Source organism: Quercus lobata, chromosome 1 (assembly GCF_001633185.2).
Source record: "Quercus lobata isolate SW786 chromosome 1, ValleyOak3.0 Primary Assembly, whole genome shotgun sequence".
NCBI classification, from domain to species: domain Eukaryota; kingdom Viridiplantae; phylum Streptophyta; class Magnoliopsida; order Fagales; family Fagaceae; genus Quercus; species Quercus lobata.
Genome location: NC_044904.1, coordinates 14,024,694 through 14,049,174, shown reverse-complemented (window position 1 = coordinate 14,049,174; position 24,481 = coordinate 14,024,694). Strand labels below are relative to the sequence as shown.

The 24,481-nt window shown below is 33.7% G+C and overlaps 2 protein-coding genes and 1 non-coding gene across 4 annotated transcripts; all 3 read left to right on the top strand.

The window, feature by feature from the left end:
• The first annotated feature begins 4,589 nt into the window (after positions 1-4,589).
• LOC115980081 (BTB/POZ domain-containing protein At3g44820) lies at positions 4,590-9,647 on the top strand. Of its 2 annotated transcripts, XM_031102348.1 has the most exons (5): positions 4,590-5,159; positions 5,255-5,364; positions 5,778-5,847; positions 7,172-8,380; positions 8,488-9,164. In XM_031102348.1, exons 2-5 carry the CDS (start codon positions 5,315-5,317, stop codon positions 9,055-9,057), a joined length of 1,899 nt encoding a protein of 632 aa, XP_030958208.1. In that variant the 5' UTR covers positions 4,590-5,159; positions 5,255-5,314; the 3' UTR covers positions 9,058-9,164. The 2 variants fall into 2 exon arrangements, with proteins under 2 accessions (XP_030958208.1, XP_030958197.1); XM_031102337.1 differs by having other exon boundaries at positions 4,590-5,364; positions 8,488-9,647.
• A 3,397-nt stretch (positions 9,648-13,044) lies between these two features.
• TRNAS-GCU lies at positions 13,045-13,126 on the top strand. The gene has a single exon. It is a non-coding gene; the product is annotated as a tRNA-Ser (tRNA).
• A 22-nt stretch (positions 13,127-13,148) lies between these two features.
• Positions 13,149-20,351, top strand: LOC115980078 (protein RETICULATA-RELATED 1, chloroplastic). Its single transcript, XM_031102322.1, has 7 exons — positions 13,149-14,006; positions 14,098-14,196; positions 15,100-15,320; positions 16,095-16,164; positions 16,452-16,531; positions 17,328-17,392; positions 19,914-20,351. The coding sequence occupies exons 1-7, from the start codon at positions 13,404-13,406 to the stop codon at positions 20,105-20,107; spliced, it is 1,332 nt and encodes a 443-aa protein (XP_030958182.1). The 5' UTR covers positions 13,149-13,403; the 3' UTR covers positions 20,108-20,351.
• The last annotated feature ends 4,130 nt before the right edge of the window (positions 20,352-24,481 follow it).

The window sequence follows — 24,481 nt, the reverse complement described above, 5'->3', positions numbered from 1 at the left end:
AGTTTAAAGAACTACTAAACTTTTTTACCCTCCTGCCCATTCCCGCTTCAATCGTTTTAAATTCTTCTAGTGTTCACTATAAAAAGGGAGGGGGGAAAAACACATTAATTCATGTGATCAAGAGTTGTGTAATGATAACAATAAACTCAAAAGAATAAGAGGAAAAAAAAGGGTTATGGGCCAACATTCGTAATGATTTCTCTTGAATCTAGTCAAGTAGAATTGACTAATTGTCCATTGCTTGAATTGAATGTGTCCATTACTATGGGCTATCGCTGTGATGGAGCTAATTAATACTTTTAATGACTGAAGTGACACATTTTTCATCCCTTTGTGTGGGTAATCTTTTTGTTTCTTGATGGACTGCTAACAATAAATACCATATTAAAACATTGTATTTGACCCATCTGTTCATCAAAAAAGACCCATCTCATTAATTAAGAGAGTCTATCTCCTACATCCAGTTCCAGTATATATGAATCTCCCTCATAATATGGGGGTTTCGTAGAGTTATGAAACTCATATACTATGGGTAGGATGCTACATAGTATATATACCAAAATAATTATTACACCACTAAAGAGCATTTGAGATGGATTATTGTATTTCTGATTACAACGATGTGTGATTTTTTTTTTTTTTTTTTATGACAAGAGAAAGAATTAATTCTTTAATCTCTCTTTATTACTTTTTTTTGTTTTTTAATAGATGGCGGGTGTTATTTTAGGTTATTTTAGTGGATGTCGTGTTAAAATAAGAGATGAGATAAGGTTGTAATATTGAATGCTATACTAAAATAAATAAAATAATTTTTTTGAGTATTAAAATATAATAGTTTTAGAATATCTAATACTAATTACTCTTATAACTATACTTAGTCTAGATTCGGTCTTCTGTAAATGCCCTGCTATGAGTGCATCGTGAATTTGTAATACATAGAGCTCATAGTAAAGATGTACCTATAGTTATAAAAATGATATCCTCTGTACACGTAGGTTTTTAGGTTGAATGATGTAATTTTTCTCTCTTTTTTTCTCTTGCTTTCGTTCTCTCTCTCTTTATATTATATTATATTATAAAAATAAGGGCTTTTTATGGACATAAGCTGTTATTTAAACCAAACTTAGTGAATTCCCTTTCTTTTTCTTTTTTTTCTCTTGCTTCCACTTTGTCTCTCTCTAAATTGTTTTATTTTCTTGCTTTTACTTTTACATCTTATCAGAGCTATGTTCTAGACTTCTAGTTCTACCTCTTCTAATCCAGAAGTTCTGTCCAATTCCCTATTTATTTCACTTCTGTTTTATTAGGCAGCCGTACATAATTTGCCAATCAAGATATTGCTTCCATCTCCTTCAGGTCTTGTTGTCCCATGTCCCAGCTTTGTGATAATAACAATACAAGTCGGGCTTTTGAGTATATCACAAGTATATAATTTCTGATAACGAGACATTATTTCGACTCTCTTTCTTCCATTATTTTAGAAAGACAGTCCTAATAATCATATCACAACCACTATACACTACTAGTTATCATAATTCATAATCTCTCAGCTTCACTCCCCTGATGATCTGATCTATTTTGAAAGCAAAGCATGTGTCTTCTACTTATTCTCTAGGGCATGGGGTTGTTGCTTTGGGACCAGCCTAATGAGTCGTCAGCTTCAAGACATCAAATCATCATCTTATTTGGGTGGAGAACGCCTGAGAGCTATGGTTTTGTCAATTTGTCAAGAAAAACTAGGAATCTTATTGTTAGGGGTAACATAAATTCGTCAAGAAAACTAGCAAATGTCCAACCAAAAAAAAAAATCAATAATGATGCTTACACTCCTTATCTACTGTGAGGTGAGACTTTTTAGTTTTTACTAATTAAGTTGAATCCATAAATTTAAGTAACATTTTTTAATTATTAAATGATTTGAACAAGTGTATTCATTTAGGAACAACTTATTTAGTTTTTTGCTGAAATATTTTTTGCTAAAAATGTGAAAAAAAACTCAACCCTTCCCCAATCTGTCAAAATCACCAGGGAAATAAAAATCATATGAAAAATAAAAACACTCACATAAAATTTTCAGTTTTCTTTCCACTCCCTTCACTTGGGCTCCACCATGTAGAAAATGGTGCGTGATTTTTTTGGTGTTTTATTACGTGTTCAGAGACTTCTCTAAACAATTTTTTTATTTAATAAACATTACACAAAAGTGTTTTTTTTAGGAGAAAGATTAGATAAATAGGTTGAAAAGACTAGCATGTGATATAATTTTTAACATAATTATGATAATTAGATCTGGAAGAGAATCTGATTATGACAATGCTTTAGTTTTGTGGGGTCATGGGCCCAAATCATACAATTGGTTTTGGGCTTAAGACCCAAGTCGAGGATAAGGGGTCATCCGAGGATGGGTAAGTATAGCCAGGGAAACCCATGCTAGTGGATAGGGAAGACAATATTGAACATAATGGCCTAGGAGTTTTTGCCGAGGATGAATTTGTCCTCGGCTAGCCAAGGCCGAGGTTCGTAAAGGATGCCTGCCATCTAGAGGTGCGATCCATGAAGTTCTGAAAATATGGATAGACATTGCAGGAACAAAAGACTGAGAAGAATTCCAAAATATCTTGGGAAAAGCTGCTATCACCGTATTGATTGCATCTCAACTAACTCCCTGGCCGCATTAATGAAGAAGTGACATCTGCACAGTATTATTGCAGCCTCATAACCACCCCAGAAGACTTCTAGAGGGGGCTGATGGGACAAGTATCAGCATAAACCATCAACTATTCACGTGTAGGGTAGAGATGAAGGAAGATATGTAGTATAAATAAGGGTAGAGAACCCAGAGATCGGGAGGAAAAAAAAAGGAGAAAAGAAAGCATTGTAGCAATCTCAACAACTCCTGTATCTATTATCATCCAATATATACTATAACAGAACTCCTCGGATTGTGTCGAGGACAAACTTTCTTGTACAAACTTGGTTCGTTTCTGTTTGATTGTCTTGGAATCTCATTATAACTGTTACCCCATTCATTAAAGCTTAATTCTTCTACCCACTCTCTACAAATTTATTGTACGGGATTCACTGGGCCAGTATCCCATACATTTTGGGCTTGGACTGAAAATCGTGTCCCTACAATATATATTTAGGAATGAATATATTAAATATGTTTTGGATTAATGATTTTTTTTTATATTAAAAAATTAGTTTAAGCCAAAGACAAAGACCTTCAACTCCATGCTATTAACATGCGAAAGACCTATTTACATCGTCATCACATTAAGTACTGTTTATAATTTGATTAAATGTGATTATGACTGAATTATGATAAGATTCAATCTTTTAACTTTATATTCATCTTCATCATTTCTTACTATTATATTAAAAGTGAAAATTATAATTATAAAAAAAGTGAGAAGTATAACAAAATTATCTTTAATTTTCTAAATAATATATGTTGTGATTTACATATAATAAGGTGTTGAAAAACGTAAAACTAATGTTACTTCACTCATCTTCTACAAAAAATATGTTACTCCAATAAAAACAAACTAAAATAACCGATATGAAAGTTGATGTATCCCTAACATTATTCTATAAAAATATTTAGGAAGACAACTAAAAGAGATAAGGACTAGCCATGCCACATAGGGATAAGTAATATTACACCAATCAAAACCGACTATAATAACCGTTATAAAAAATTGTGTATACCTAACATTATTCCAAACAAATATTTAAAAGGACAACTAAAAAGGAAGGTTGGCCATGCAACATAGGAATAAGTAATTGTATTCCAAATTTCCAATCAAAACTGACCGTTATGAAAAACATATGCATCCCTAACATTATCTACACAAATATTTAAGAGAATAACAACTAGAAAGGATAAGGACTAGCCATACAAACTACTGAAACTAGTGTCATTCACGCCTTGTTGAAATAGCAAGTTATAAGTGGTGAAAAGTAAAAATAGCATAAATGATAGGCAGCATGGGCCCATGTAAAAGGAGTATTTACTGATCAAAAATTGCCACCACAGTCAGTTGTAAAATAAATTGTGTTCATAACGTTCTTCTACAATCACAACATTTGTCACAACTTGAATAAAGTGATTGAGAGATAGACAGTCACATTCATATATACCTCTTATTTTTTCTCCACCATGGCCAATTTGGCACTAAACTTGCCATACAAAACAATGTCGTTCACGCCTTGTTAAAATAGCAGGTTGAAAGTGGTGAAAAATAAAAATGGCATAAACAATAGGCAGCATAGACCCATGTAAAAGCAAGTATCCTTCACTCATAAATTGTCATCATAGCATGTTGTAAAATAAATTGTGTTCATAATATTCTTCTACAATCACAACATTTGTCGCAACTTGAATAAAATAGTTGAGGGGTAGCCAATCACATTCATATAAACTTATTAGTGCCAAATTGGCATGGTGGAGAAAAAAAAAAGTTTATATGAATGTGGTTGGCTACCCTCAACTATTTTCACTATTGTATTAGTAAAACACTAAAATAACCCACTTAACAATGGTCTGAGCAGTTACAAATTCATGCGTACATCCCAATCCTTTTCAGACTTTCCTTTCCCCCAATACACATTAATAACACACACACAGTGCTGGGCTTCTCCAACCAAACAAGAACAACGCGCGCTTCAAAAACCATGATTGGCATTGATTGTTGCAGCCAAGATGTTCGGCAAAAAGCATGAGACAAACATCATTCAACCTCGGCCGGTTTCATATAATTACCTATCGTTCCTCGACCGGCTATGACCACTACAACCTTTCCTCTGACCTTGTCTCTCACACCCACTTTCCTGTTTTTTAAAATTATATTAAAAGAAAAGAAAAAAAAAGCTTTACCCTTTCATAGTTTCATTGTTCTGTGCTTAAAAAGTTGAAAAAAACTAACACCACCAACGTTAAACACACTTTTTGCTTGGTCGTGATCTATAAAATTCTTCTTCTTCTTTTTTTCTCACAAAATCCCAAAGTGATTGCTTTTGTTTGGTTTTATTATCTTTGGTGGGCACGCACGCACGGACATTTCCTAGCTGTAAAGGCCCACTGTTGCCGACACGACCCCAGTTGACTCAGTGGGACTCCGATTCTTGCTCTCAGCTCTGTTTGTTTTCCTTGTTGGGTATCTTTGTTTTCTTTCTTTCTTTCTCTCTCTCTCTTTTTTTTTTTTTTTTTATTAGAGAGAACTAATATTTGGGTCTCCAACGGAAAATGAAGAAGTGGACTTGGTAGAAGAGAGAGAGAGACAGAAAGGCCTTTCCTTTCTCTCGCTTGGCCATGGCTCCAGCTGGGAAGGTCTCTGGGTTTCGTCGAGAAGGCAATGACTGGTAATCATTCACACAAACCCCACTTCTCATATGCTTTGGTTTCATAATATTTTGTTTAAATTTTTCTGTGTAGTTCATTTTTAAAAAAAAAATAGTGTTACAAAATTTGAACCTGTGGCGTCCACTGATCGCACTTTATTATCAGGCCAAAGCTGGTTTAGCTGAAATTTGAACTCAGGCTCCTTTTACTAATTGAGCTTGTTTAGTTCTGATTCTTGTTTATCTTCTTTTATTATTTATTGGGTCCTAGAATAAATAGGCCTTTAAAAGCTCAAAGGCCTAAGGCTTATTACAATGGAAATTAATTATAGCTTAAACATTCTGTTGGTGGTAGTTATCACAAGGTCCTTAGAAGAAAAAAAGTACTTAATCTTTTATGTTAATAATTTTGGTGGATTTTATTGGTTTGACAGGTTCTGCAATGCTGGATTGCCGAGTGATATTACGGTTGTGGTGGATGGCATTAACTTCCATCTTCACAAGGTATTTCTACCCATTTTCTGTTGTGGGTATTCATCATAAGAGCTTGATCTATCTTCTTTTCTCTTTTGTGTGTACATATCTATTCAATGGTTTCTCAATTCTTTGATTTGTTTTGTATTATCTGTTAAAGTTTTAGTCTATGATTAACTTAATGTACATGTTGATGATATGTTAAAAGACACTTGTTTTTAGACCCGTAGGTTTTGGGGGAGTTAAAAATGGAGAGAATTAGATGTTCAAGTTGAGGTTTTATCCATAATCCTATTTTATGGAGAATTTATTCTCTAATAAAGATTACAGAAGTGAAAAAAAATTAAAATTATCAAACAACAATGACAAAACCCCAAAGGCTATATTCGCTTCCTCGATTTTCTTAACAGCCAAACACCACCAGAAAAGGACACCAACCGCACTCACCACCAAGCCCCTCTTCTTCTCCTTCTCTCTCTTTTTCATTGCACATTGCTTCTGCTAAATCACATAAATTTGAAACATCATGACCCCAAGAATTAAGGGACTGCTAGAAATCCAGTTCTACCATCCATTCAATACTCACGCTGCCTCTATCAATGTCGTTGCCAAGCCAAGCTTTACAACAATTAAAATTCAGCTCATCAAGGATCTCACACTGCTTACATAAATACCAAAATCCCAAGTTGTTATTCCAAGTTTTTGAGTTTGCACCAACAGTAGTCCCAAACCAAGAGTAAGAGAGGGGAATGGGGAGGCAAGAGGGAGAGCTACTCCACAAGTTAATTTCATATGGTTGATCATGAGGACAAACTTCATGAATATGTTTAAAATCATTGAAATTTTTTACATAAAAGAAGCTTCTTGGTGTACCTGAATGAATGGCGATTTTGCTTGTTCTCCACATGTTTTATATATAACTGGTCTGCCATATTATGTACATCGCTATCAAAATTTCCAATAGATTTAGCATAAAAAACTGTGTAGGGCATTTGTTTAATGAAAACCAAGTAGCGATTTTTAGATGTGTTCCCCTTATTACCATGCACTCTGTTGATTCTTTGAAATCTGCATCTTGCTGATAGCTTTTATTGATTAGCATGTTATATTTCTTAGGTCCCTTCCCCTTGTGGCCAAAACTCACTTATCCAAAAAAAAAAAAAGCATTCTATACTTCTTAGGCATATTGTTTGCAGTTAGTTTGGTCTTCATATGTTATTGTATTTGAAATACAATTGAATGTCATAATTCATAGAAAACTGCTGCAGTTGGAGCTGTAAGTTTTATTCTTTATGTATTGTACTGCATTAATATTAAATAAGATTATAATTTATTACAATGGATGACTTTCCAGTTTCCTCTCATATCAAAATGTGGGAAGATAGCAAGAGTATATGAAGAATCCCAAAGTAAATTTGAGAAGATTTTCACTGCAGTGCTGGAAGAGTTCCCCGGTGGCCCTGACTCTTTCTTGATTGCAGTTAAATTCTGCTACGGTGTCCGGGTCGAACTGACACCAAGAAACATAGTAGTGGTGTACTGTGTGGCAGACTACCTTGAAATGACAGATGAGTATGGAGAAGGAAATTTAATCTCTAAGTCAGAGAGTTTCTTCCATAAGAATATACTTCGCAACTGGAAAGATTGTATTTTGGCTCTTCAAAGTTCTGAGCCTGTCATGTCAAGGGCTGAAAAGCTCCAGATATTGAGCAAATGTTTTAATGCTCTATCTATGATGGTTTGTACAGATCCTAGTTTGTTTGGTTGGCCCATGATGATGTATGGCAGTTTACAGAGCCCTGGTGGAAGCATCTTATGGAACGGAATTAACACAGGGGCCAGAATTCGAAGCTCCGAATCTGATTGGTGGTTTGAAGACATCTCATATCTTAGTGTGAGTTTGTTTGAGAAACTTATGAAGACAATGGAAGCAAAAGGTATAAGACCTGAAAACCTAGCTGGTGCAACAATGTACTATGCCAGAAAGTACCTACCGGGTCTAGGCCGATGGCAGGGTGGACAAAGTGGCAAAACCAGAACAGTTGCAAGTTTTAGCTTGACACCTGCTACTGTGGATCAAAGAGTTCTATTGGAAAGCATTGCGAAGCTCCTGCCAGAAAAAAAGGGGAAATCCTTTTGCCGTTTCTTACTGGGACTACTTCGTGTTGCATTGATATTGGGCGTCTCTCATGTGTGCAAGGACTCTTTGGAGAGGAGGATAGGAATGCAACTAGAACTGGCAACCCTAGATGGTCTTCTGATTCCTACTTATTCAGATTCTGATACATTATATAATACTGACTGTGTTGAAAGAATCATTCATTATTTTATGTCTTCAGAGTCGGGGATAACATCATTTTCTCCATCATCATTTGACCTGGAAACATCGCCATCATCTGGACCATTAAGAAACGTTGCAAAGTTGATAGATGGCTATATAGCAGAGGTAGCTTCTGATGTGAATTTGAAACCGGGGAAGATTCGCGCGCTTGCGATGGCCCTCCCAGAATCTTCAAGACCTTTGCACGATGGGCTATACAGAGCAGTGGATATATATTTCAAGGTCTGAGTTTGCTTAACCTACTATAAAAGTGAAAGCATCTTTTGGCTTTTGAGGTTTATAATTTATAATAGCATTGTACTTACAGGGGAAAAAATGGCATTTTGCAGGCACACCCTTGGCTTTCAGAGAAGGATAAGGAAGAACTCTGCAACGTCATTGACTACCAGAAGCTATCAATTGATGCTTGTGCCCATGCATCCCAAAATGATAGGTTGCCACTTAGAGTTGTTCTCCAAGTTCTGTTCTTCGAGCAGATGCAGTTAAGGACAGCACTAGCTGGCTGTCTCCATGTATTGGACGCTGAAAGTGCCCCTGCAGGTCCTTTGACTGTCCCAGGTGACATGGCAGGTCAGATTGTACAGAGGGACGGGTGGGTGACAGTAGTACGTGAAAACCAGGTTCTAAAGGTGGATATGGAAAGGATGAGGTCTAGAGTTGGGGAACTTGAGGAAGAATTTAGTAAAATAAAGCAAGAAATGAAAAAGGTTACAAAATCACATAGCACCCTTAGTTCTCCTCGTTTGGTTGCAAAGAAACTTGGATTCAAGCTTATTCCACGATCCTCAGATGCTCAACCAGATACTGGTGAAAGCACTGGACCTACTCCAAGAGCATCAGTTGAGCAGGCATGTCCTCCCTGTCATTCCAGACACAGGAAAAGTTTCTCTTTGTTTTGAGGGTTAGTACAAGAAAACTGAGGATGGCATTTTCGTACATACTCTTTGGTTCAGAATGTGCAAAGGAAAGGAAAGGAAAATGTTACAATTTGCCTCCTATTTTTGGCTTTTTTTTAAACAATCGAGCATTTTCCTCTTCTTTCCTTTGTTTGAATCTGGCATTATCGGAAGGCAGTCAAAAAAGAGCCATAGTTTTGCTCCTCAGAATTGTTTTTGGAGTGTCTGTAAGGAGAATGGCTGCCTATATGTTTTTCTTTGGGGCTTGTAGGGTAGGGGTTGGTAGGCATCAAAGAATTAACCAGAAAATCAGAAAGAAATGATTTGTCATTGAAGATGGAGCGCTGATCCCATCTGAAATTTGGACTCACGGCTTTGTTTTCCACAATATCTGTTGTGGAGTCTATACAAGTGAATACATCAAGTTACAGTTATATATTGTTAATACTTCTCATTTCTGTAGTTATTTCTTCTTTGGTGCTTATACATGTACAGCACAGTGAATCAAGTTATAAGTTTGTCAAACATTGGAAAGATGAGAAAAGGTTTATGTTTCCCGTGTCTGAAATTCCTAATGAACTGAGTTCTGGTTATTTTGTTTAGCCTTTGGTGAATCTCCATATTAAGGTTTGAAGTGCACAAAGATGAAATGAATATTGGGATAATGTGAAGGCTTTTCATAGGAAATGCCGCAATGGGAATGATGGTCTTGTTGAAAGGCACGATTTTGTAAGCTTTTGGCTTCTGATCCAAAGCCTTCATCTAGGATACTTCAAATTTCAAAAGTAGATTGCAGCTCTTGTTCTTTTAACCTACTCATGAAATTAGACAGCATCTGCATTTTTCACGATTCAATATATGTGGAGAATATTTCAAGTTACAAAGAAGAACACCTCAACTCTGTTGTCTGCACATTGCAGCCAAGTGTGTGTGATTTTGTTTTTCTTTTTGTTTTTATGCAAATGATTTATATGTTTGTCAATATGCTTTGGCGTGATTTGTTATTCGAGACCCAAAGTTAGGAGGTGTTATTTTGTATCACGGGGATATGTAACACCCCACTCACAAAGGGGTGGATGTGATACAAAATAAAAATTTCAAAGAGATTTGGGACTTGGTTATTTGGGTTTTGCTTCTTGCCAATCTCATGTAGTATTGTTCCATCTAAAGGATTTGTTTGTGTGCTTAAAAAAAAAAATTACTTCGGAAATCTAATTAGTGCTTTAGTTGGAATGATATTGTACAGATTGTGAGATGGTGAATTTCATGATTTAAAAGAATGTCAAGTTATATTCTGAGATGATTAAGTTTAAATACATTTGAGTAAATACCATAGATGTCAGTCTTATTACTCATGTATTTATTTAGTTTGTAATCTTAATATATTTTTTACTCTTAAATGGCAAAAAAAATTCAGTTTATGCTTTGATCCCCTATCATGAAATCAAGGTTCCCTTTCTAATGCTATCCACAAAACTAGTATTACTATTCATTTATTCACAATGGTTTAGTATGCTAAGTGTTTATCAAAAAAATGGTATAGCTAAGTAATTGTTGTGACTTGTGATAATTTCACATACAACTTCCAAATTTTTATACCGTTTAAATCAACACGAATGACATAGCTTTTGACTGAAATATATGATTATATGTGGTAGGTAATAGCTAAGAAGTACTAATTTAAACAAAGCATTTGCAATTAATTAGGTTCATGATTTGCTCGTGCCAAAAGAAGGGATTGCATGTATCACGACGCCAAACCGGCCAAGCAAAGTGTGTTACTCTGTTTAACGTTGGTGATGTAAACTGTAAAGCATAGTTTCAAAATCAATATGCACGATTACCAAAAAAAAAAATAAATAAATAAAATCAATATGCACATAGCATTGTAAGGCTTTAAAAATTGGAATAATTTTTTAAAAAAAAATCTTAGTTTACAACTTACATTATAAACTTATATTATAGTCACACAAAATTTGTAGAACATTTTACACATTTTGGGGTATTTGATACTATTATTTAAATAACAATTTTCAGTGTTTAAATACAACACATATTTTCAAAACACTTTTTTACCCGCACATATTTTCACAACACTTAAATAATGATTCTAAAAATCTTTTACTAAATGGCCATTTGTGTATATACCATATAAGTTTATATTGCGAGCACAGTTGACAGAAAATTAGAAACCTATCAAAGTCAAAAAAAAAAAAAAAAAGTAGATGTGTCAGATACAGTGTCAGAGGAAACCAATAAGAGTTTTAGCCGGCCGAGGAATGAGTTTGTCTCAGGCTTTTTGTCAATAATTTTGGCTGCAGTCATGGTTAGAACAAGGATGGGTTTGGTTGGAGTTTCCACTTTCCACATTGTCAATTGTTTCGACCTGAACAATTGATTTCTTCCTTGAATATTATGTTTTTATGTCGATTTAGTCCATGAGAACATTTTGACATTGTAAGTTAAGTTCCTTATAAGTAACATCATTCATTACATTTTTTTCCTTCATTTTTCTCTTTTGTATCATGTGATTCACTTATATGGTAGCCTACTTTAATAATTTAATCACCGTCAAATTTAAGCCTGGCCCTGGAGTTGTAAGCCACCTTCTTTTAATATATATAAAATATAATATAATATAATATTAGTTTAAAGGGTTTAATAAATTATAATCCTATCATTTAAGAAATATCAAGGACATAGTAAAATCACGTGTATATATAATTAGATTAATTCTTTTTAAAAAAATGCTATGTTCACAATATTATAACAAATTCTAAGTGATAAGTTGTTATGAGTGGACAAAAAAGTAATTTAATTTGTAAATTCAAATTAGAACCAACAACAACTTATCACCTATGATTTGTTGTGAAAATATTGTATACATAACACTCCTCTTATTTATAAAATTAAAGGCAAATATTTTGAAAAATACTTTATTTGTCGCAATTATAGTAATATGAAAGGATTAATGATGGTCTACTAAGAGCATTGCAATTTATTTATTATAGAATTCCAACCTACGTACGCTTTTAATTATTACTCTTTGTAATAAGGACAAGATACCTGTAGGGACACATTTTGCAGCCCAAGCCCAAGGTGTATGGGATCTTGGACCAGTGAGTCCAGTATAATAAATTTGTAGAGAGTGGATCAAAGAGTTAGGCTTTAGTACATGGATAACAGTTAATATGGTGTTCATGACAATCAAACAGGGATGAACTGAGTTTATCAAAGAAAGTTTGTTCTCGGCACAATTCGAGGAGTTTTGTTATAGTAAATATTAAATGAGAATGGTTACAGGAGTTCTTGAGATTGCTACAGTGCTTTATCTGTTAATCACCGGATCCCCTCTCCATGATGGGTTTCTCCTATTATAAAGTCCTATTTGAACAATCTTGGCCTTCCACTTGTTGATCATCCAAGTCTATACTTGAGTGTTTGTCCCATCAGACACCCTCTCTGACGTTCTGTGAGTTGTGGTAACCGAGGTAGCACTGTTCAGGGGTCTTGTCCACATAAATGGGGTGTTAACAGCTTTCCCTTAGATATTCCTGAGTTCCTATCCTTTAGAACTTCCTGGAATGTCACTCTGACTATTTAGGACTTATATCTTACCGTGCTTTAGTTGGTCCGAGGAAATATTCCTTCTCGGACTTGGACTACCACGCCCCATTGTATGATTTTGGGCCCATAACCCTACAATACCAATTAGTTTTTGATTTTGGCGAAAATTGAACTTTTAAGTCTTTTGTTCTACCATAAAAGACTTATCATTTGAGCCAATTAAAATTCATGCATTTGTAACTTAATTTGTTGGCACATTTTTTGTTTCCAACAGGGAGATTCAATTACTGAGTTCAAAACCCCCTCCTCTATTGTATTTATAGAATTATAATAATAATAATAATATAATAACAAGAAGATTAATGGGTAAGATTTGCAAAAGAACGTATCTATACGGAAACATATCATCACTTCACATCAAGCGTCGCTTTGGCCGAGTGGTTAAGGCGTGTGCCTGCTAAGTACATGGGGTTTCCCCGCGAGAGTTCGAATCTCTCAGGCGACGGAATAATTTTCTTTTTTCCAAAAATTCAAATTTTCATTGGATAATCCGGTTCAGCTCCCTGGACGTGACCACATTTAATCCCAACCTTCCCATTTGTCTCTCTCTACTCTCTCTCTCTCCTTCACTGCACAAAACCTTAAAAACCCTCTTCATCAGTCTTCCCCCTTTGTTTTTTGTATTGCACTATTCGACTGCTCATATCGTAACTGTCACCCCCGAGCTTTTTTCAACGTTCTCTGCCGCCACCATTTTTTCATTTCCCAATTCTTTCAACGACATGTCGTTTTGTTCCCCGAGCTTCCAGCTCTCTTATTTACACAACCCCTTCAACGACACCACCACCACCACCACCACCACCAATCCGACGCCGCAATGTACTCACAAACACAATTTCACCGTCCACTTCAGGCTTTCACGATTCGACGACACGACCACCAAGTACTCTCCACCAAAGTTAATAGCTTCTTCTTCTCATTCATCACAACGCCACTACTCGCCTCTCAAGAGCCACCACCACCACCACTCCTTCAAACTCAACTGTGCCATCGAGTCGGAGGAGGAGGAGGAGGCCAACGCGATCACGGTGCCGGAAGATGAAGTTAGGGTTTTGGAGGGAAATCATGAGCAAAAAACCGATTTTGGCGGCAACGGCGGAGATGACGATGATCGTAGTGGTAATGGTAATGGTGGTGGCGGCGGCGGCGAAGGTGGCGATGGAGAAGAGAATGGTGAGGAAAAAGAGTTCGGGCCGATATTGAAGTTAGAGGAAGTGATGAGGAAAACGAAGGATCGCGGTGTTGAGCTTCCTAAAGATATGTTGGAGGCTGCTAAGATCACTGGGATTCGCCAAGTGTTTCTTGAGCGATACTTGGATTTGCAGGTAATGTGCTGTGCATGTTAATAAATTCAATTGAGTTTTCCATATAGTTTTTTTTAAAGAGCTGAATAGAATAGTTAATATTTGATTGCAGGGGTCAGGTTGGCCGCTGGGATTTTTGATGAAGTACTGTTCCATGCTTCGAAATCGAATGCTGGCTGATCCTTCTTTTCTCTTTAAAGTTGGAACCGAGGTTTGTTTTCAGTGTTTTTTTTTTTTTTTAGTTTTTATAGAAAAAACAATTTTTATGTTTGCATGTTTAATTAATAGTATTTAATTAATAAAAAGGTGTCAAATTAGAGAATTTATAGGGAGAAAACTTACCTAATTTATTAGAATTTGGTTAGAGAAGATCAAACATGATTTTAATTTTAATTTGTTTAGTGTTGCGAGGGTTGCTCTATCTAAGAAGATGATGAGTTATAATTAGTTAAAAATAATAATAATTTAGGACTATTTGTAACTCTAAAAGCCAAATTATGATGTGAAAAAATATTGTCTTTTGGCAACGTATATATATATATATATATAGAGAGAGAGAGAGAGAGAGAGAGAGAGAGAGAGGTTCACCACTCAATAATATTTTAATGGATGTGTATTTTGATAACTTATCATACCCTTCATGTTTGCAAATTTTGATACAATTAGAGATCAATAGCTATCTCATCTATATGATTTTAAAATTTCAAGTTTTTTGTACTTAAAATTTACTAATAAAAATGAGTTTATGGATCGAATAGTAAACAACATCTAACTGATACAAAATTTGGCGCATGTGTAACCCAATGTTGGGATTTTCAAAATAGTAATTCAATAAAATGTTATTAGATGGTGTAAAATTAAGAAAAAGGTTTTTTTTTTTGGAAAGAAAATTAAGAAAAAGTTAGACGTGGTGTAACTTGATCCTCTCTCTCTCTCTCTCTCTCTCTATATATATATATATATATATTGAAACTAAATAATCATTGCAGCTTTTGGTTATTAAGTGTGTAGTTCAAATTGAATGAGTTCATATTACAGGTTTCTCAGAGCTGGTGCCATGTATCTAATGTTAATGTAGTAATGAAATTCTTGCTTTTGATTTGGTGTTATACAGATAGTCATCGATTCTTGTTGTGCAACATTTGCGGAAGTTCAGAAAAGAGGCAAGGATTTTTGGGCTGAGTTTGAGTTGTACGCTGCTGATCTTTTAGTTGGTGTAGTGGTAGACATTGCTTTGGTTGGTTTACTAGCACCTTATGCTCGATTTGGTCAGCCATCCATGCCAAGAGGTTTATTTGGAAGCTTTAACCGGGCTTGTGCAGCTCTTCCTAGCAGGTTTGTTGCAAACTGAAACTATGATTTTTTTTTATTATTATTATTTTTTTTAAAATTTATAAAATCCATCTAAAACTATAATTCTGTAGTCACTGTTTTTTTTCCTATGCCTTATGCACCTTGCTGCTTAGTGCTGGATATGTATTTTATACTAGATCAGTGACTGTTTAGATATAAAGTGTTTTAGTTTGCTTTAGTTTGGATTTCGAATGAAAGGCCTAGGGAGACAGATTTGAATCTGGTTGACAGGTGGACAGTTTATTTTTTTGATAAATAGGTGGATGATTTATTTACAGAAAAGAATGGTGATAATGGTGCTGAAAAAGAAATCTGGCTATTTAGAAGTTACTGTATAGAGTTTATGGAAGAATGATTAATGGATTTAGGAAGAATGTAAGCATAAGTGCTACAATATAGTCTAACGTATTGGTAGTGTTAGGCTTGGAGTAGTGTCTTGTGCATTAAACTAGTGAACTGGGCCTGCTGGTAAAACAATACTGTCCTAGGGTCTTGGATCATGATCATAACCAAAATGGTTCAGAAAATGTTAATTAGTATTGATTAAAATCCTTAGAAACCAGCAGTATTGAAGGGAGATAGAATCTTGTTGACTAACTGTGGACCCATAGATAGTAGATACCTTGCAGGGGCCTTAAAAATATCCTCCTCAATGTCTCTTTTGGTAAACTTTTTAAGGACTTCACATCCTTTTTGCACAAAATTTTAGATGATTGGGGAGTGCTTCATTCATAGAAAAATATTTCTCTAATGCAGTGTTTTTGAAGCGGAAAGGCCAGGATGTAGATTCTCAGCAAAGCAGCGGATTGCCACATACTTCTATAAGGTACCATATGTAATTGAACTTTATAAGTAACCGATAAATGTTTGTTTGCCTTCTGGACAATGAATATTGTGGATAATGCTCCTGCAATGGGAAGGGTGGGATGGAGTTCTTGGCTCCATCCTTGGTTTTCATTGTGATATTTTGTTTAATGTTCCCTTTAAAACAGGATTTTAATACCAGTTTCTTGCTCAATCCTGACTTCTCTATATGCCCAAAGATGGGTTCAAGTGTTAGTATATATTTATCTCCTATGTTTAATTCATTCGGTTGATATATTCTGGATCCAGGGTGTCTTATACGGATCAGTTGGCTTTGGATGTGGTCTAATTGGCCAAGGCATTGCAAATATGATCATGAATGCCAAACGGTATGCTTCTATCACGATAATTATCCTACTTATATATCCAAAAAAAAAAAAAATTTATCCTACATGTTTCTATTTCTTTGCTTGTTTGTTTTTGTTTTTCTTTCCCTTTTTATAAATTTTTTTTTTGATAAGTAAGTTTTGGCCCCAAGGGGAGAATGAATAGGAGACTCAAACTATTGACCTATGCTTCACGAGGCATGGTCCCTAGCCAATTGTGCTTCCCCTTGAATTTTCTTTGTTTCTTTGGCATTACATTGTTGCTTGGTTTGTACTTTATGTAAATATGTCAATTGGATTCTATGAATAAATTTATCAGTAAAAATGTGACAAGAAAAAGTCTACCTTGTGCTAAGTGTTTTCAGGATTGAGTTACTGAAATACTGATGAATAATAGACAAATTGATTTGGCTAGAGGGCATTGACCCCTAATTCCATTAATCAATAAACTATGATGATATTTTAGATTAACCAACAAACATTAGCCAACAGCCTTGTGGCTTAATGGTACTGCCTGAATGGGGGAGAACCTGGGTCTAACTCCCTCATTTCCCACATTTTTGTAAGCAAAAACAATAAATGATAAAAGATTAAAATATGTTAATTTCAAATATATAGTATCCATTTTTCCCCCTATATTTATTAGTCGTAAGTGTTATACTAAAGAAAGACTGCATACATATAGACACCAGTTAGGGAAATGATATTCATGTGTAGACTGTAGTTGCCATTACCTTCTTTTTTCCCTATCTTTTGAAGGAAACACTAACATACCACCTGTAATTGAATGTATGATCAGGAGTTTAAACAAATCGGACGAGGACATACCTGTGCCGCCTCTTGTACAAAGTGCTGCTCTTTGGGGTAAGCATTACCCTGTTATTCATATTCCAATATTTTGACTTATAGTTTTGTACTAGCATGACCAAGCCCTTTACAACTATTTTCAATAGTCTCTGTGCTCTTCTGAATGGCTTTCTGTTTTAGTTGCTCCTGAGTACAAAATTACAGGGTACTAGCATAATAATTTTTTTTCCTATTTTTGTATTAGCATGAACAAGTCCCTTACAACTACTTTCAATAGTCTCTGTACTTTTCTGAATGGCCTTTTGTTTTAGTTGCTTCCTAGTATTAAATCACAGTGCTAAGGTGTTCACCGAAAGAAGGTTCTCTTTATTAGCCTTTCATATATATTAGCTTTTTATGTCAAAAAAGAAGTTCTCTTTTCTTTTTTAGCTATGACCTTCCTAATGTATACAATATACAAGGTTTCAAAGTGCAAAGAAAATTCTTAACAATTTCAATTGAATCATCATCACTTATAAAAAAATTAAAAATTTATAATAAATATGGATTAACACTGGCCATTGGGACTTATGTACATATGCTTGTCAATTCATCTTTGTTGGCTTACATCCGTTGTTTTTCAAATTTAATTAATTTGAATTTACTTTGAACATCTTTGGCTAGTAATAAATTACCACTACATGAATCATTGTAATACACATAACTGAACCAAAACATGGTAGAAGACTTACCTGACTGCATGGATATATGAATTTTTTATATAGTTTTTTTCTCCTTAGAACATAGATAAGGTAGGTTTAAGTGAAAATCTTCATAACTATAGCTACTTCCCACAAAACTTCATGTTACTTAAAAACTATATGTTACTAGCCAAACTACACTTTTGGTCCTCCAAGATTGTGGGCAGCTTCAATTCGAGATCTATACATTTAATGTTGTTAATTTTGTACCTGAACTATTATTTGTGTCAATTTCATCACTCAACTTTCAAAATTAAGTCAAACTTAAAAGGTGACTTGATTCTGAAAGTTGAGGGATGAAATTGATACAAATAATAGTTGAGAGACCTTGATATTGAAAGTTGAATAACGAAATTGAAACAATTAAATGTACAGGGGACGAAATTGAAACTGCTACCAATGCATAGGGGACCAAAATTGTAGTTTGGCCTATATTGCCTTTGAAGATGGGACTGATAAGAGGGATAAATAGAGAGGACTCTTCATATCACCGAAATTAGTTTATTTGAATGGTGTAACATGTTTTGGATTGAGCAAAGTGGATAACGGTTTGTTAGAATGGTGATGAACTAATGAAGCTCTTTTCTGGAAATATATGCATTTTTAGCTTTTTCTTGATTTCCTAGGTTGGGGGCTTGTTATTCTGGTTTTTTTGTTTTGTTTTTCTTTTAAAAGATGTCTTGCCATATCTTTTCTCCCATGGCCCCTCCTATAATTTTTTTTTTAAGGAAAATAAAAAAAGAAAAGAATAAACTATTTAGCAATTTGAATTAAGTTCTGTTTTGATTTGGACAAACTGTACGTGTTGCTATAGCCTACAGTTGTCAGTACTTTAAGAAAATGATGCATGTGGACAACTTTGGTTTTTTGTTATTGCTAGCTAAGGTGAACATTAGAGTTATTCATATTGCTTTGATTTTTTTAATACATTATTTCCAATCTTGATATCTGCAGTTCTGGCATTTATGTTTGGTATTTATAGAATATTCATTCTAGGGATATTATTCCTTTCTTATGTAACATGGAAATGAGCATGCCTCTGATTCTGACCTCTGCAACTTATAAAAATGAGATGTGATGTGTTGTATAATATACACTCTTTAAGTGTGAACCCATTCTAGTCTGAGTATAAAAGCTTTATTAGTTGTGAGAGATTAAATTGTTTTCTCTTATTTTTTTTCATTTCCTTTAGGGCCTATTCCGTTGAGGAGAAGAATTTCGAATCTCGAAAATTACAAATTCTTAGGAGTTTAAACTCACAAATTTAATTACTAAAATTTGACATTTATTTGTTTGGATATACTTTGAATTTGAATTTATATCATATTATAAAAATAGTATATTTAATAATATAAATTTTAATTGTTTAAACTAGTCATACATATTATTTTAGTATCTAAAGAAATAATAATTGTCCATTTTGGAGAAAAGTTTTAAATGATAAAAATACACTTAGATATTAATAAAAATCTTACTCGGATGAAAATTTAAAGAGTTTTGTTCTAAAATGAACTTTATTTGGTTAGTTTTAAGAAAGAAGAAGTGAAAAGTCAGATTGAAGTATAAATTAGTATTTCTCACAAATACAAGATGCATGAGAATTGATATTTCTTACCTGAAAAGGTGGAATTTAGAATTCTTGAGTTTCATGGGAATTGAGATGTTTATGGCTATTGTAATTCTCGAGAACTTGTCAAATGAACAACTAAAATTTTACTAATTATCAAAAATTAACATTTCCTGTCCTAAATTCCTATGTAACGAACCCATGGGACGGGAAGGTAACTTTCTTCCATCTGCTGCTGCTGGAATTACTTATCGTATGCTTTCTCTTTCAGGTGTTTTTCTTGCTGTGTCTTCCAATACCAGATACCAAATCATAAATGGCCTGGAGCAACTGGTTGAAGCATCTCCATTGGCAAAACGGTTACCACCTGTTGCAATGGCTTTCACAGTCGGCGTGAGATTTGCTAACAATGTTTATGGTGGTATGCAGTTTGTAGACTGGGCTAAGTTGAGTGGGGTACAATAGCAACATAAACTCATCTCTATTGTAGAAGCTGCTTTTCAACTCTCAACTTTAAAGGATAGGTTCTTCAAGTTTTGGCGTGAGATCTGACTAGAAGCCTCCTCATTTATTTTGGCTTCCTATATTACAACTTACAGGGATACGAGATTGTGCTTGTATCATCAAGCAATAAATCAAAATCAAGCTTCTTTTTTTGGCCATCTTTTTGGTTTATTAAAACTTTGTTATAAGTATTTTTCACCTCTTTCTGTTTTACTCTGACCTATCAATATAATTGTATCCAATAAATCTTAGCTAAAACTTTGTGAATTGGCTCACCAACGTAAGAAATTAATTTGAATTATAATAAACAGATGTTGGTACTGAAGTCTGCCATGCTTTACTGCAGGGGCCAGTACTAACAAGAATTACAATAATTAAATTATTATTATTTTTTTTTTTTTTTTTATGTGACAAGGGTTTAACGTAAATGTAAAGTGATATAGGTAGTAGGTTTGGATAAATCTAATAAAAAATTATTAACTTTTTTTTTGATAAATAAATATAAAAAATTATAAACTTATCTGTTGTGGGTTTTTTTTTCCGAAAATAACTATAAAAGCCAAACTATTTTATTAGATAGTCAAGGTTTTGAAATTATTTTGGTATCTAACAAATCGAGTGCAGAAAACTCGATTTTGCTCCGAGAAATTGTACTTGGAACTCGAGTGTTGAAATTGCACTTGGAACTCGAATGTGAGACACTCGAGTTCCAAGTGCAATTTCTTAGAGCAAAATCGAGTTCTTTGCACTCGATTTGGAACTCAAGTGTCTCCAAGTGCAATTTCTCAAAGCAAAATTGAGTTCTTTGCACTCGATTTGTTATATATCAAAATAGTTTTAAAACCTTAACTAACTAATAAAATAGTTTGAGAGATTTGATTATTTTGGAAAAAAAATCTCTGTTGTGTATCTACTAGCTAGACTTATCACTCAAGCACATGTGAAAGAATATGCACTCATTTTGTTCAGTTAAAAATTTAAAAGGAAAAAAAAAAAACATAAAAAGTGAAATGTTATTGACTGATTGTTAACATAAACAAAAATGGTAGGTTTTAATTAGCTCAATTGGTAAAATCTCTAATGGTTGAATAAAAGATCTAGACTTCAATTCTTGTCTATGCCAAAAATTCGATTAATATTTTGGTTTGATGATAAAAAGACAAAACAAAACAAAAAAGTCAAATAAACGTATGTAAAAAATATGCAAAATACCTAGCAAACAAAATATACAAAATAATTAAATTGAAAATTGTTTAGAAGGCATAGAATATAGACTTTCAAAGCTTACATGGTAACAAAGGAGAGGCAACCAAAAAGTCACAAAAAAAATCACTTTATATATATATAAAAGATGCACCGTAATTAAATTATATATATTTTTTGTTTTAAAAGAACATCAAATATAATACAAATAAGGTTTAAAAAAAAAAAAAAAATTTCCATGTGACAAGTATATATAAGTTTTTCCTGAAAAGGATAGGTATATATAAATTGGATTAAAATTATATATACGATATAAATTTAAGTAATGTTTATACTATATGTGTTTTGACAAATCGACTATTAAATCATATTTTCTTTTTATACCATATGTGCGTACCTAAGGCATGCTTGGCAACGTCCTAGGCATGCTTGCAACATCCTTGGCTGTCCTCGGCATGCGTTGCAACGTCCTAAGCGTCCCACATCGAATAGAAATCCCCCCACTTTTAAAGAAGTAGTGGTATACTACTCATTCGCTTCAAAACTTATAAGGTAAAAAGTGGGGGGATTTCTATTCGATGTGGGACGCCTAGGACGTTGCAACGCATGCCAAGGTCGGCTAAGGACGTTGTCAAGTATGCTGAGGACGTTGCAAAGCATGTCGAGAATGGCCAAGGACGTTGCAAGCATGCCTAGGACGTTGCCAAGCATGCCTTAGGTACCCACACCATACATACTCAGAAAATTTCAAGATCAATAATGATCTTATTTATAAAAATATATAAATTTAAACTTTTAATTAATTTATTGCAAATATAGTAAATAATATTCGATTAACACAAAATTTAATATGTGTTATAAGAAAAGGTTTTTTTTTTTTTTCTTTGTCTAATGTCATGATTTTCCTTTATTTTATTTTATTTTTTTGGATAAGTTTGTTTTGAAAACATGGATTAATAAGAGAGCGTCATATTTTGTAGGCATTTTAAATAGACTTAAAGATATATTCTTACCATATAAAAATCTAGTGTAAATAGGAGAATCTTCTAATAGATAATACAGATGAAATAAAATATATAATTTAACAGTGATGTTTTGAACTATTAATCCAATAAAAGCTTATTTGGTAGGGTAGACTAATAAAAAGTTTGACTACCATATGCAATTCGATTTTCAAATCCGTCAGCCTCTCAAAGGGATAAAAACTGCTAGCATCACATTGTGTTGTCATGGTGCAACTTGCTTTTGAAAGCATGGAAACCTTAAATAATAAATAAATAAAAACTAAAAAACAAAAAGAATATAAAGGGGGATGGTCATGGACCCTTTTTACGGTCCATTTAATCATGATTCATAACTTTAAAAAGTATGTTTTTCTGCAATTAAAAACGTGGGGTAACTTCATAGTGATTAGCAATTTCACTTTGAAGGACTAGTGGCTTGCAACTGTTCAGTCTCTCTCATAAAAAAGGACTTTACATTGGAATTCCTCCTCTTTTTTTTTTTTTTGAGGAAAATTGAAATTCTCCTTAATTGTTGTAAATAAGTACTAACAATTTTCGAAATATGTCACGAGATATCTAGGATTTAAATCCTTCTATCCATTATTAGTGTATAAAAAACAAGAATGGCGTGACACACACCGCAACCGTAATACTAGCATTGGCTGCAACCATCATGCCCGACATGACGCCAACAGCGTTTGCTGTTTTCCACCACCTCAACTATAGACCTTCATAAAAAAAACACAAATGTCATGTCCGTTACCATCACCTCCATTACCAACAGAACCACCACTAACATTTTCACTCTCAACTGGCTCCATCAAGACCATTTTCTCGTTGCCAAATCCAATGGACAATACCATGGAGTCATGGTCATCTCTAGATTCTCTACAACCTGCATGATATTTCTAAAACCGACAAAAAAGTGCATGATAGGCCTACCAATACCAATACCATATCCCATGACCCAACCCTTTCTCACTACAACAAGCATTTCTTCCGTAACCAAATCACGAGGTATATCTAGTGAGATCATCTCAAAAACACAAAATAAAATTAGTCGTCATCATCAAGTAAGAAATTTGGAATTCGAACCCTATCCAGACTTATATTTAAAATCGATTAGTGTTTTAGTTTAGAAATAAAAACAATCACTATGAATCTATTATATCTATTTTTTTTTATAAAAACTCATAATTTTTTCTTCTTCTAATCCTTGGTTCATTAACTTTGCAAGAACTTTGGGAGTTTCTAAATCATTAATAAGATAGAAACGGTTTGTTCTTTGAGAATTAAGAAATAAAACTAAAAAATGTTTGTTTCTTGTAATCGTTTGAACAAAAAAAGGAGAGGTTTAAACAAATCAAGAAAGAAGAACTAACCTGAGCTTAAATTTTTCCATGATTTTGTAAGACACATACAAAAAAGTATCGTTTCAATTTTATCCGATGTTGCCGAAGGGGTCACGTAGAAGAAAGTAAAAATATGAGCTTTGATGATTCAAACCAATAAAAATTCATTGTGGAATCTAGAAACCATCTGGGTTTTGTTCTTCTTATATTAGAATGTCTTTTCAAATGATAAGCATGCATGAAATGTAGACAAATTTAAAGCCCCATCTTAAATTTTACTACTTTGTTTGTTCCTATTTTAGTTTTACTAATATAGATACCCTAACATTTGCAATTTCCTTATGCTTTAAAAAGAAAAAAATTCAAATCCAGCTGTCCCTTTAAATTCACGAGTAGAATTAAATTTGAGAGCATTGACGAATCAATAACCTAATCTACAATCAATCTTATTGACCAAGTTAATAAATTTTTACCTTCTATATAAGTTTTACTAATATAGACAAAAAAATTATTTATTTTTTAACTGTCTTAATATTTTACCCTTTGGAATCCTTCACTTCACGGGTAAACAGAATTTTAAAGGACACAAATAGCACGACACATTTCTCAATCCCTAAATGAAATACAAAGTTAGAAACACAAAAAATAGGGAAAAAAGATTAAGAAGATAATCAGAATATCGGATTTAAAGGACTTGCCGAAAAATTGGAACTCCCAAGTTTCATTCATAAAATTTCCAAATGGCTTATATCATAAATAACACGTGATTAAAACAT